Source organism: Amaranthus tricolor, chromosome 1 (assembly GCF_026212465.1).
Source record: "Amaranthus tricolor cultivar Red isolate AtriRed21 chromosome 1, ASM2621246v1, whole genome shotgun sequence".
NCBI lineage: Eukaryota > Viridiplantae > Streptophyta > Magnoliopsida > Caryophyllales > Amaranthaceae > Amaranthus > Amaranthus tricolor.
This window is the reverse complement of record NC_080047.1, coordinates 11,787,004-11,800,514: the sequence shown is the minus strand read 5'-3', so window position 1 is coordinate 11,800,514 and position 13,511 is coordinate 11,787,004. Positions and strand designations below refer to the sequence as shown.

The 13,511-nt window shown below is 32.4% G+C and overlaps 1 protein-coding gene across 4 annotated transcripts; it reads left to right on the top strand.

The window, feature by feature from the left end:
* Positions 1 to 1,169: 1,169 nt before the first annotated feature.
* Positions 1,170 to 3,592, top strand: LOC130800387 (cyclic pyranopterin monophosphate synthase, mitochondrial). Of its 4 annotated transcripts, XM_057663905.1 has the most exons (4): positions 1,170 to 1,321; positions 1,629 to 1,766; positions 2,682 to 3,308; positions 3,526 to 3,577. In XM_057663905.1, exons 2-3 carry the CDS (start codon positions 1,665 to 1,667, stop codon positions 3,279 to 3,281), a joined length of 702 nt encoding a protein of 233 aa, XP_057519888.1. In that variant the 5' UTR covers positions 1,170 to 1,321; positions 1,629 to 1,664; the 3' UTR covers positions 3,282 to 3,308; positions 3,526 to 3,577. The 4 variants fall into 4 exon arrangements, with proteins under 4 accessions (XP_057519888.1, XP_057519869.1, XP_057519878.1 ...); XM_057663886.1 differs by having other exon boundaries at positions 2,682 to 3,592; XM_057663895.1 differs by lacking the exon at positions 3,526 to 3,577 and having other exon boundaries at positions 1,619 to 1,766; positions 2,682 to 3,506.
* The last annotated feature ends 9,919 nt before the right edge of the window (positions 3,593 to 13,511 follow it).

Genomic DNA, 13,511 nt, shown 5'->3' with positions numbered 1-13,511 from the left:
CGAGCACTTTTGTAAGATTTTTCTATATGTTAGCGTTTAGTTTTTATGCTTTATCTAACCGTCGTAGCATTTTCTGTTAAATTTTTGTCAATTTCCGTTTAATTCACCACTTTGACGCTTCTACCCTTATTAAGTGTTGGTTGTTGTCTTTATAATTTTGCCTTAAATCATTTTTGTGCTCTCATATGTTTAATTCACCATCTTGATGTTTTATTTAACGTTTTATTTATGAAATGTTTTCATTCAAATTGTTAACTTTTTTTGACAAAGGTGCCTTAAGCACTATTACATAAGTCATGATGCTCACTTAATGTACTTAACTAGAATTATAGAGTTCAAAAGGTGCATTTTATGCACTAAGTAATACATATGTACTTAACTAGGGTAAATTATAAAGACAACAATTCGAATGAAAACAAAATCGTTACAACATTTAAAAGTTTTCATGAATAAACCGGTGAATTAAACGTCAAAATGGTGAATTATAAAGACAACAACCAACACTTAATAAGGGTAAGTTCGTCCAAATAGTAAATTAAACGGAAATTGACGAGAATTGAACAAAAAATGCTAAGACAATTAGATATGGCATAAATTGTATGATACAATGTGAAAAAATCTTACAAAAGTGCTACCACAGATATTTCATGAAAATTCAATACTACCATGTGAAATTCCCATAAATATTTAATACATGTGCAAATACGTAATTTTTTTGACATATAAGGAGTTTAAAAGCCGGAAAGAGAAAAAGAAGCAATTCTTGCATGAAATAATTTTATGGTGAGACAGATTTTAAATATCAATCTCAATAAATTTGAATTAAGGAGTTCAAATTTAAAAAGTAAGTATTTTAGTATCTACAATAACAATTTTAACATCTCAAATGACGTTTTAAATACTAAACAAATAAAAGTGGGTATTTTAAATAGGAATATATATGTTTTAATTAATTTAATTGGGATAGATATTTAATTTTGAACTATATTACAATGATAATGTTTGAAATGAGATTTCATGGAGAAAGAAAGACTATAGTATTATGGGTTTTTATGTTTAGACAAATAAGATATTTTGATATGATATTATTAAAAAAATATCTATAATAAACGTTCAATTGACAGAGAATACGAGAAGATGATATTTTTTATTTTCTAATTTTTTTATTAAATTGTATAGTTGTAAGATTTATAAAATTTTTACTAAAATATATATATAAAAAATCATAGATAGAGATTCAAGACAAATTTTAACAAAAACGTTACGTTTAAATGTGGTTAAATGATGTCTAAATGATTGAATCATCATTTATATTCTAAAGGTACTCACTTCTGTCTTTACTGTTTTTCTTAGTTTCTTTGACATTCATATGATCGAATCATATAAATTACATAAATGAAAAAAAACATCAATGGTGATTGAATTTTTTTTTGGGGTTTGAATATGAAGTAATTTGCTCTAGTTAATCTACTAAATGATTAGGTTGGGTGTACAATACTAAATAATCATCTTCTTCTGAATATTCATATACAATAGTAGTTATTGAGTAATGTTTTACTGCAACGAGCATCACGTGTTTGTTGAAATGCCTGAATGAAGTAATGATTTGTTTGTTAAGCGTTTGTCAGTGAGAAACTCTACTGCTGCGCATATTGAGTCATAAGATGCTTTTAAGAAGGATTCCTGGGAGATTATCATTTTCCAAAAGATTATTCTCCACAAAGAATAACCATGATCTTGCTTCCTCCATTGCTGAATTCAATAAGGTACGTAAACAGTATTCCATTATCCAATGTCATAAGTGGCTCTGACCTTGGTGGGAATTTGAGTTGGTTGGATGTATGTGAACTTACCCTTGTTAGCGATAACAAAGAGCTTGATAGCGATAACAAAGAGCTCATTTTCGAATGATTCTTGCAAGCAATGTTCATGTGCAAGAGTGCAACTTTACGTAAATAAGAAATGCATGTGATTTATTGGAACAAAATTAGGTTTTGTTTCATTTACCATGCAGATAGCAAGTTGCACATTCTAATTTGTTCACTGGAGTAAGCTTGGTTTTACAAATGAAAACCGTAAGATGATTCGTCCATCCATTATATGTACTACTTTTGTGTCATTTATCTTGATGCTTTATAGATACGAGCGCACCTAAAAGGCTATAGAACACAATTGCAAAAGATCTGTTAAAAAGTTTTGCAACAGTTTTTGGTTAAAACTGGATACTTTATTATCATCTTATTGCCTGTAATTGAAAGATTTTGGACCAGCAGAGAATTGTTTGATAATTAACAGGTTTTGCATATCCAATGATTAATTAGTGAATGGTAGGTGAATTGCATTTGATGTTGTGTTTTAGACTCTCCAACTCAAACTCTTCTCCATGTCTAATCTCAACACTCATGTTTGGGCTGGACATTATAGTTTTACACACTCGATTCTGGCCTAAAGCCATGGAAAACGTTTTGATGTCCTAGCTGAGTTTTGACACTTGGACACATGACATACCCTTGTTAAATATGTGTTTTTGAGTACGAGTAGCGTAGCATAAGGTTGGGTATTGATGCTTTCCCTCATAATAAATAGAAGATCTTTAATCCATTTTTCATTTTACGTTTGCAAAGAATTCTGTGTAGTAAAGCAATGTGATTTTATTTGACTATCCTTTCTTCCATTGGTAGGAATTGGAAGACATTTTTGGTGAACCTCCATCATCAGGTCCAATAGGTTCAGAAGCTAGTAATCATGAATCTGCAAGTCCGGAAACTCAACTTTCATCCTCTCCTCAAGAATCTGAACAATTATGTAAATTAACACACATCGGTAAACAAGGCGAGGCACAGATGGTGGATGTCTCTCTAAAGGGATCCACCAAGAGAACTGCCATTGCTAGCTGCAAAGTGTTATTGGGAAAGACGGTGTTTGATTTGGTCTCAGCAAATCAGTTAGCCAAGGGAGATGTTCTCAGTGTGGCAAAAATTGCAGGATTAATTGGGGCAAAGCAGACAAGCAACCTCATCCCTCTTTGCCATAACATTAACCTGTCACATGTGCACGTTGATTTGGCTCTGAATCATGATGATTACAGTGTTGATATACTAGGGGAAGCCTCTACTACCGGAAAGACTGGTGTCGAGATGGAAGCAATGACCGCTGTCTCCATCTCTGGATTAACTGTTTATGATATGTGCAAGGCTGCTTCAAAACATATTGAAATCACTAATGTGAGGCTCGAGAGTAAAACTGGTGGAAAGAGTGGTGATTGGACCAGGAAGACGTAATACGATTGTACTATCAATTATGATTAGGTAAGTAATACTGCTTTCAAAACAATGTTAAAAGTGGTCACTTTTTGTGGTGCTTCTATAGAAAGTTTGGTCTTTCCATTTGTTGTTGTGTGCCTTCTTTTACCTCCTTTTCAAGGTCATCATTGAGAAAATATTGAACAAAGAATAAATCGAGTTACTGGAGAATATTTTCTTTCTTAGTTCAACTTTTTACAATTATGTTTATCTTTTCTTATAGTACTTCTCTGTTGTTTGGTGGAAAATTTTTTGGGACAATCGTACGACAAGGCTAAATTGATGCAGAGGTATCCCATTTTAAGTTTTTGCTCCATAGTTTTGTATTAATTTGTTTTTCTGAAGTTCGTAGCAGTGGCGCACCAGACAGTATCATTGGTATGAGAGACTTGATTGTAAGATTGTAACTGCTGATGTTTACCTTCAGTATGAGAAAATGTGAGATGCTCCCGCAATGCTTGGCGGTCCATAGGGGCCGAGGATGTTGAGACTACAGAAAATGTTCAGCTACGTAAACTTTACAATGTTTCTCCACCCATCCACACGTGGTTTGAGCTAAGTCGCGATCCTTGTTTTCTTTGGTTGTATCGGGAGATGTCGTTATGCCAACGCTCATTGTCATATATACTCTTTATTTACATTAAATTTCTTTGGGATTTAGTGATGGTTTCTGCACACCTTTTTCCGTCCAGCGGATCTCCACACATAATTCATGGAGCTTGCTTATACCTTCTTCAAGTTCTCCCGTAGTACCACCATCTGCGCACAAACTAGCTTCTACCAAGCTTTCTGTTATCTCTGCTCTTTTAATCTTCTCTCTCAAATTAATGATTTGCCTCTAAATTAATGACTTAACTCTAGCCACTTACCCTCATAACCTATTATTAGAAGTTGGATGAACTCACGAGATTATTAATTAATATACTTGTATACATCAAAACATTTACTTTTATACTTCAAATTCTCACTTTAAGTTGTTTAATATTTAATACGTCATTTTGTAAGTTAAAATTAACATTTTGGATATTCAAACACCCATTTCGTTGTTCAAAAGAACCATATAGTTAGTAATTCTCTCAACGCGTGAGACAATCACATACAAGAGTTGCTTAAACTCTTTCGCTCTAAAATTTAATTTATAATTGATCCTATTTCATTCAAACTCTTTATTTTATAGTTATCATTTAAATATTACTCCATAATATTGTCGTCTAATTTGTCTAGCTAAATTACTAATTATTTTCATTTCATTCACATTTCCGACCAATACACAACTAAAGCTGCAACTTGATGTTCATGTGAAGAACCAATTGCTAATATAAACCTTAACCCGACCCGATTGTGGTGTGAAATTGAAGTTTAACTTTGCTATTATAAATAAAAAAATATTAGAAAGCTTGTAAAAGACATGGTAACGTAAAATTTAGAAGTGAAAACCAATTAAACTCAAGCAAGTAAATCACCTTTTACATTAGAATCATTCAAGCCATTAAAATAACTTAAAAAGAGTCATACTAGCGGACTTAGATTTAAATTGAATTTAATGCTCAACCGACATTAAAATAATCAAAGAAAATATAACTCATTCTTCAGCCAATTTAATTTATAATTAATTTGAATTATTGTGATTAAATCATCTTTTTAATTAAAACAAAAGTATTACTCCAAAAAACCCATTTTTAATGTGAATTGAAAAGTAAATGAGCCACTTGAAACATTTGTCAAGTACTGTTGATCCACCTGATTTAAGCAAAATATCTTTTAAAAAAATCCAAAATAATTGAAAATTAATTTTTTATTATATAATTTTAATTGTTATACATGAAGATATCTACTACTGAAAAGCTATTTATATTTTGAGTACTATTTTCTCAATTTTTTTTTTGTTCATATATGAATTTTAACATTTTTGTTTTTAATTCTATTAAAGTGAATTCAATTAACAACACGTTTCTAATACAACCCAAAATTAATTAGTACCATTCAAGGTTGTTTTAATCAATATACATTCGACTTATTTTGTTCAAAAACACACTTCGCAAGTTTTTTTTTTTTGATCGAAACCTTCAATTATTTTTTATTATATTCAACTTAAAGGCATCTAATTACCGTTTCATTGTTAATAATTAAAATATATTTAGTGACAAATTTATAAGAGAAACATATAGGAAGTGTATCATAACAATCTAATAATAAGAGTCAAATATTAATTGTCAAATTATTAATATTTGGTGGTTCGCATGGGAACTTAATAAGATAGTTATTATAGTAATACTTATATAATAAGTTTTCGTTCCTTCCAAAACATGAAGGCTCCTTATATAGATGTTTATTTATTAAAAACATGCTCTCTCGTTCTCCTTAAAATGCTATAGTTTTTTTTATTTTTTATTTATTTTTTCAATTGAACGTTAAATATATTTATATAAATTGAAATGAACTTGTAAAATGAACTCATAACTTCGCATGATCGATCTCTTTTGATTGCCCATTTCAAGGCCGATTCTTAGCATATATCGGATGGCAAACAACCCAGCCCGTTTAATCATGATATTTAGTGGTCAAAGATTTGCATTGATTGGGCTTCATTCCATTACATTGAAGCGATGCTAAAAGTGTTGTAGAATCAAGAGTTGTGTTTTGTTGGGTCATGAATTGGGCGGACTTGGCTTTCACCTCTGCAAGTATACAAACTGGTCGATACTTTTTATTAAGTGATAAAGTATGGGATGAAGATTAAACTTCAAATATTGATTTGGTAAACATTCAACAGAAAACCCAAAACAGAAATATATTCATTGAGAGAGAAAAGAGAGTTTTACAATGCCATATTAAAAAGAAAGTAAAAAAAAGGACAAGACTAAAGCAACCTTTATATACAAATAGGTAGTTGTATGAAGGCCTACAACAGAAAGTTGTTAGAATTGTGAGACGTGGAATAAGCATGGATCATATACACTGCAGCCACATGACTTATGATGGATCTTAGCATATATATCATTAACATCCCCCTCAAACTTAGGGTTGGGTAAATACCAAGTTTGGACAACAATGGAAGGAGTTGAGTGGAGGGCAAAGATTTGGTGAAGAGGTCAGCAAGTTGTTCTTTAGTAGGGATGTAGGTGAGATGTATGAGGCCTTCAAGGACCTTTTCACGAGTGAAATGGCAATCTATGGCCATGTGTTTGGTGCGCTCATGTTGTATAGGATTGTGAGCAAGATGTATAGCCGACTGATTATCGCAGAATAGAGTAACCGGTTGCAATTTGGTCAAACCCAGCTCGCCCAACAAACGTACTAGCCAAGTAACCTCTGATCCAGCAGAGAAAAGAGCACGATACTTAGCCTCTGAAGATGATTTAGAAACAGTGCTTTGTTTCTTGGACTTCCAAAAAATGGGTGAGTGACCAAGCATAAGAACATAGCCTATGATGGATTGTCTTGTATCAACATAGGAGGCCTAATCCGAATCGGAGAAGGCTTGGAGGTTTAGTTTATCAGATGCTTTCAAAAGAATGCTCTGGCCAGCTGTGTGAGCAACATAGCTTAGAGTATGAGTTAAGGCTTCAAAATGTTGTTCAGTGGGATTTTACGTGTATTGGCTTAGAGTTTGAATAGGGTAGGAGAGATCAGGCCGAGTGTGGGTCAAAAAATTAAGTTTCCCAACAAGGCTTCGATATAGAGTAGGGTTGGAAAAAAGAGGGGAGTTGGAATTTTAAAGTTTTAGGTGAACAGGGTGTGAGAGCTCTCTTAAAATCAATAATGCCACTTTCTTGAAGAAGCTCAGTAGTAAACTTCTTCTGAGAGAGAACCGTGCCTTTGTCTAAATAGGATACTTCAATCCCTAGAAAAAAAAATCAGTTTGCCAAGGTCTTTGATCTTAAAGACCTTATGTAAATGAGCTTTCAAGCGACGAATAAGAGATATATCATTCCCTGTCAATATTATATCATCAAAGTAGACAGCGGCCACTGTAAAAGAATCAGAAGTATGTTTCACAAAGAGAGAGTAATCATTTTTGCTTTGAATAAATCCTTGACGCAAGAACTCAGTAGTTAATTTGGCGAACCATTGACGAGACGCTTTTTTGAGACCATATAAGGACTTCTTTAACTTACACCCCATGTTAGGAGGATGAGAAAAACCTTCAAGGGGAAGCATATAAACCTCTTCATGGAGATTGCAATGAAGGAAGGCATTATTGATGTCATGTGGATAAGGAGTCCATTTTCTATGAGCAACTATGGCAACAAGACACCGAATAGTAATCATTTTGACCACAAGGGAGAACATTTCTTGATAATCAGTACCATACTCTTGTGTGTATCCCTTAGCCACCAAGCGTGCCTTATATCGTTCAAGATTCCCATCAGCTTTAATTTTAACCTTGAATACCCATTTAGAGCCAATAGCTTTCTTGTTTGGAGGGAGTGGAACTAATTCCCAAGTGTTGTTTAAATCAAGAGCATTCAACTCATTTTGCATAGCTTGCACCCAAGCTGGATCTTTAAAAGCATTGGTATAGGATTTATGTTCTTTCCAATAAGCTTGAGAAGCCAAGAAAACTTGATGAGAAGTAGGCAAGTCATTATAACTGATAATATTGCAATAGTAATCATGACGATACTTGGGTTTAGAGGAGAGTCTGGAAGAATGTCTTAGGAGGGGTGATATGGGAGGATTTTGTGATTCAATAGATAAAGGAACCGAGTTATTGGAAGGAGTGTGTGAGGCAGTAGGTGAGATAGGAGGTAAAGAGTAAGGAATATCATGTGAGACAATAGGTAAAGTACAAGAATCAGTAATATGTGAGATAGGAGGTAAGAAACTAAGAGTAGTATGGGAGGCAATAGGTAAAGGACTAGGGGTTCCAATAGGTAAAGGGATTAAAGGTGCAGTTTGTGAGGTGTCAAAATTAGTAGGTAAACGTGTATGATAAGACTCATCATCTTGTAAAGGAGGAGTATGGCTAGGTAAGTAAAAAAGGAGAGGAGGTGCAGTAGTATAGCTTTGGTAGTGATATGGAAAATGATGTTTAAAAAAGTGGACATCTCTAAATATAATCAATTTCTTGGTGCTAGGATTATAGACCTTGTAGGCCTTTTTTCCATAGGGATATCCGAGAAAGACACATTTCTCAGCTCTAGAATCAAATTTAGATCTCCCTTGTTTGATTGTTGAAACAAAACAGAGGCATCCAAAAGTTCTAAGATGATCATTGTTAGGTGGATGGCCAAATAACTTTTCATAAGGAGATATATTACCAATGGAAGTAAGCGGCATCCGGTTTATTAAATGTGTGGCACATTGAACAACTTCACCCCAAAATTTCAAAGGTAATTTTGATTGGAAAGAAAGAGCTCGTGCTGTTTCAAGGAGATGACGATGCTTGCGTTCAACAACACCGTTTTGCTGCAAAGATTCAGCACAACTCTTTTGATGAAGAATTCCCTTAGAATTATAGAATTGTAACATAACACCTTTACACAGTTCTTTAGCATTATCTGTGCGAATAATTTTCACATGACAATGAAACTGAGTTTCAATATGAGTAATAAGTTGCTGTAATACTTGATCCAGACTGAGTAAGTGAAGCTAGATCTTCTTTAATGTGATAGAGCTGCGTAGAGGAAGACTGTCCAAATCTGTCCTTAAGATTGATCCAAACATCCCTAGCAGTGTTATAATACATCACACTTTTAGCAATTGTTCTTTCTAAAGAAATCATGATCCAACCTATTACCATTGTGTTACACCTCTCCCATGCTTTAAGTTCAGGTGAATTATCTTCTGGTTTTGACAAACTATCATCAACAAATGCCATTTTGTTCTTGGAAACAAGGCCAATAATAATGGACCTTTTCCAATCTGCAAATCCGGTTCCATTAAAAAGCACTGTGACAAGTTTTAAAGTAGAGTGATCGGACGGATGTATATAATATACACTACCAGGATTTTGTGTTTGATCAAATGAAATCTGTGTAGGAAAATTCATATTTGTACAAGTGCTTTGATTTTGAGAAGCCATGATAAAACCAGAGACTAACTAAAATTCAAGAAGATCAAAGAAAAAAAAAAATTCATTACTCTGATGAACACACGTACTGGAAGAAGAAGCAAGGGATCTCAATCCTGCTGTGATACCATGATAAAGTTTGGGATGAAGATTAATTTAGTAAACATTCAACAGAAAACCCAAAACAGAAATATATTCATTGAGAGGAAATGAGAGTTTTACAATGCCATATTAAAAAGGAAGTAAAAAAAATAGACAAGACTAAAGCAACCTTTATATACAAATAGGTAACTGTACAAAGACCTACAACAGAAAGTTATTAGAGTTGTGAGACGTGGCATGAGCATTGATCAGATACACTGCAGCCACATGACTTATGATGGACCTTAGCATATATATCAACATTAAGTAACACGATCACTGCTTTTGCTTCTAAGATTGGCTGTACGTTTCATTATGAAAAATTAACACTCATTGAATTAGAAAAAGAAAAAGAAAAAAACAGCAAAAAATGTAAAACCTGTTGATTTGGTAACTGGTAGATGAAATGGTCGAAGAATAAACGAGCAGCCGATAGGTCTGAAATGGTGGACTTCACAACAAACTAACTTGTCACTACTCTGTACATAAAATTGTTAAATCAGGCTGGATATATCGTAAATATCAGCATATTAACGGAAAAACACGAGATGCACACACTTTACTAGTCAAGGAGATATATATCATCCCAAAACCATATGGCAATGAGAAGACTTATACTCTAAGAGGTGGGATGAAAGCGAGAGACAGTTTTGATAAAGCTAGGGCGCCATTTATGTGTCAACTGCATCATCATCCAGACCAATGCTTCTTAAAAGCTCATGATTTGCTGCGTATTATATATACATCAATGTCTATGTCAACTTTTTATCAAAATAAATGTATAATGAAAGTATGAAACATGATACATAAGTATATTGGTGTAATTTTGTATTAGTTATAGGCTTTTAAAGCAAACTGGAGACTACCCTATAGTCTTGGTTGAGATTAACATGAGAAAGACACTCACTTTGGGTAAGCGAGAATCAGTTAGTCTCGGGTGAGATAGGTGGCCGATTTGGTTGAGATCTAGAGTTTTTGGAATACAGTGACTTTGTATGAGATTGATTTTGGGTAATTGATTCTGCTGTCGCGAGCTGTGCGCACTGCATATTATACTAGTTAATACTTCCTCCGTTACATAATACTTGCTACATTTTTTATTTTTGGCAATTTAATATTACTTGCTACATTTCCGTTTTTAGTAATAAAACAATCATTTAAAGTTCTATCTACCCCTATTTTTATCCTACTCTATACTCTATACTCTATACTCTATAATAAAATATATACTATACTCTATAAAGTAACCTAACAACCTATTTTTCCTTATTTTTTTCAATTAACAATAATAAAATACTATACTCTATAAAGTAAACAATCAGCTACAGTGTAGGTCAATCACTTTTCTTAATTCCCGTACCCATACAAATGTAGCAACAATTATGAAACGGAGGAAGTATAAAAAAATGTCAAACATAATATTAGGTTATATATATTTTTATTTAATTGATGGTTGACTTTAAATGATAACCACTATAAAATTACTCTATATATTATATTTGTGGTACTTACTAAGCTACAATAACTAGAATAGACAGTATTTTTAACAACTTCATATTGATGCAACTCATAGTCACGTACTTTAAGTTCCGTCTCCAAAACCCCATTCATCCTGACAATAATAAATAGGAATATTATTAAAAAAAATAATTTTATAGTGTTTGACTTTTAAACCGTTAATGTGTTAAGAGTTAGAAATATTATTTATCAGCACCGAAATAAGCAACGAAACACGGTCGACAAATGGACAAACGAGGACGAGCCACGGAAGCAAGGAAAGGACGTGCTGGACTGCAGTCTAATGAGTGATGAGAAAGGGAAAGAGAACTACCAAGAAATAATTGGCGAATTGGATGTGAAACAATGGGTGTAGGACTTGGTGTGAATGTTAAAAGTGTTTGCATTAAAACCATTTTTCTGATCTTTTGCTTTTTCAGTCTTCAAATTCAAAAAACTACTTGTTTGATTTGTTTTTATAGTTAAGGAAAAGAAAAAGATGGTTGTTTATGAGACAAATGTTAGAACTAAGTGGCAAATATTTAAAGCTGCGCAAATGCGCCAACTTGAGGTGTTCACTAATTCCGGTCATCGGATTGATGTCGGGTTATATATTTCGGGTCGATTTAAAATCGGATTTTAAGTCCAAGTTATTTTTTACATAATCGTAAATCGTTTTTAGAGTCGAGTTAAATCAGGTTTGATTACAAAAAATTAGGTAAATTTTGGAATATTAAGTCTGTTTTAAACACCTTTAGCAACAATTACTATAGAATTACCTTGTAATTACAACTTTATTCCTCGGAGTAAGATGTAATGAAGATATCTTCAGCATCTATAATCTATAACTATTACTAAAACAAAACACTGCTGATGTCATCACTTTTAAAAATTACTTATGTGTCACTTTCTCAATAAAATATTTTCTCTCTAAAACACAATGATGATGTCATTGTTATCATGAATAATGTTTATACCTTTGAGTTTTCTATTTTATAATCATGACTATACTATTATTTATATTAATTGATTTTTTACTTTTTTGGTCACATTATTTAATGTATTAGAAAATTATATATATTTTTTTCAATTATTTATAAAATTTTTATAATATTATTTATTAAATGAGTGTAGGATAATTTGAGATGGTTAAAAACATAAAGCCATAAATTTTTAATTTTTTTGTTTATACATATGTGTCAAAAAATTTAATAAAATGGTGCATTGTACGGGTATTATCTAGTTTTTCCTATAACAAAAGTGGTCAGAGTTCAAATGAAGTTAATTAAGGTGGCTTGGCTTTAATTTGCTGATAATTTAAATTAAGTACAACTTAGAAGGTACTTGGTCATTAATTAGTTATTAAACTGATCAATGTTATTTATAACATTCTTACATGCGTTAAAATGCAGGTGCAACATTCACCTTTCTAAGAAATTACCTTAAAATTGACACCTTCCAAATTCTAATCCCCAATTGTGTTGGACTTTTTGAAAAAGCTAATCCATACCTACTTAACAGAATGCACTCAAAATTTTTTGTGTAAAATTTAATGGAAAATAAAATTGTGTTGTAAAATAAGATAAAAATCAAGTGTACGATCAAAATGAATGGTTAAGATGTAGAGAGATACTCTCTCTGTCCCTATAAAAATGCACCTATTTTGTTTTAGGTGAAATTTAGTGGAAAATAAAATTTAATTGTTGAATAAGATAAAAAACAAGTGGATGATAGGAATGAATGGTTATGATGGAGAGAGAAAATAAGTTTGTGGATGAGATTTAAAGAAATAAAATAGGGTCATTGCCATAAAAGGAAAGGGTAAATGAGTGGGATAACCTAAAATGAAAAACGGTGCAAATTAAGAGGGATAGAGAAAGTAATAAATTTGTGAATGAAATTGAAAGAATAAAGTAGGATCCCATTATAAAAAAATGCAAAAAAATGAGACAAACTAATATCGAAAGTGATGTAAATTAAGAGGAACAAAAGGTAACCTCTTTTTTTTATACATTGTTTATATTGATTATGATGCATGATTAGTTAATTAAACTGAACAATGTTATTATAACACTTTTTAAACGCGCGTTAAAATGCAAGTGCAACATTCACCTTCTAAGAAATTACCTTAAAATTGACACCTTCCAATCCCCAATTATGTTGGAATTTCTGAAAATAAAAAAAAACTTTTTTTGCATATTATATTGACTATTGCTAGAGGAAAAATAAAATATCCATTTTGTCAAGTAATTTAGGATAATCAATTTTAAGTGTTGTTCTTAGGCACAATTTTTTGTTTGACCATTAATTATATTTCCCTTAAAATTTACAAATTATTACCTAACACATCGTCGTCATCATCATCATCATACCCAATATATTCCGCTCATAACAAATTATGAACAGAGTCTGGGGAGGAAAAAACAACGGCAGCTCATATAGGAGAGTGCGGTCAAAGAGTCCCTCGGCTCAAGAAAGATCTTCATTAAGAGTGAAACTTGCGACTACCTAAAAGCCTGCAACTTACAACACTCGTTAACCATAGACAATATATG

Coding starts and splice junctions, on each gene's coding strand:
- LOC130800387 (XM_057663886.1), top strand. CDS start 1,665: ATGCTTTTAAGAAGGATTCCTGGGAGATTATCATTTTCCAAAAGATTA. Junction 1,767..2,681: donor CCATTGCTGAATTCAATAAG/GTACGTAAACAG, acceptor TTCCATTGGTAG/GAATTGGAAGACATTTTTGG.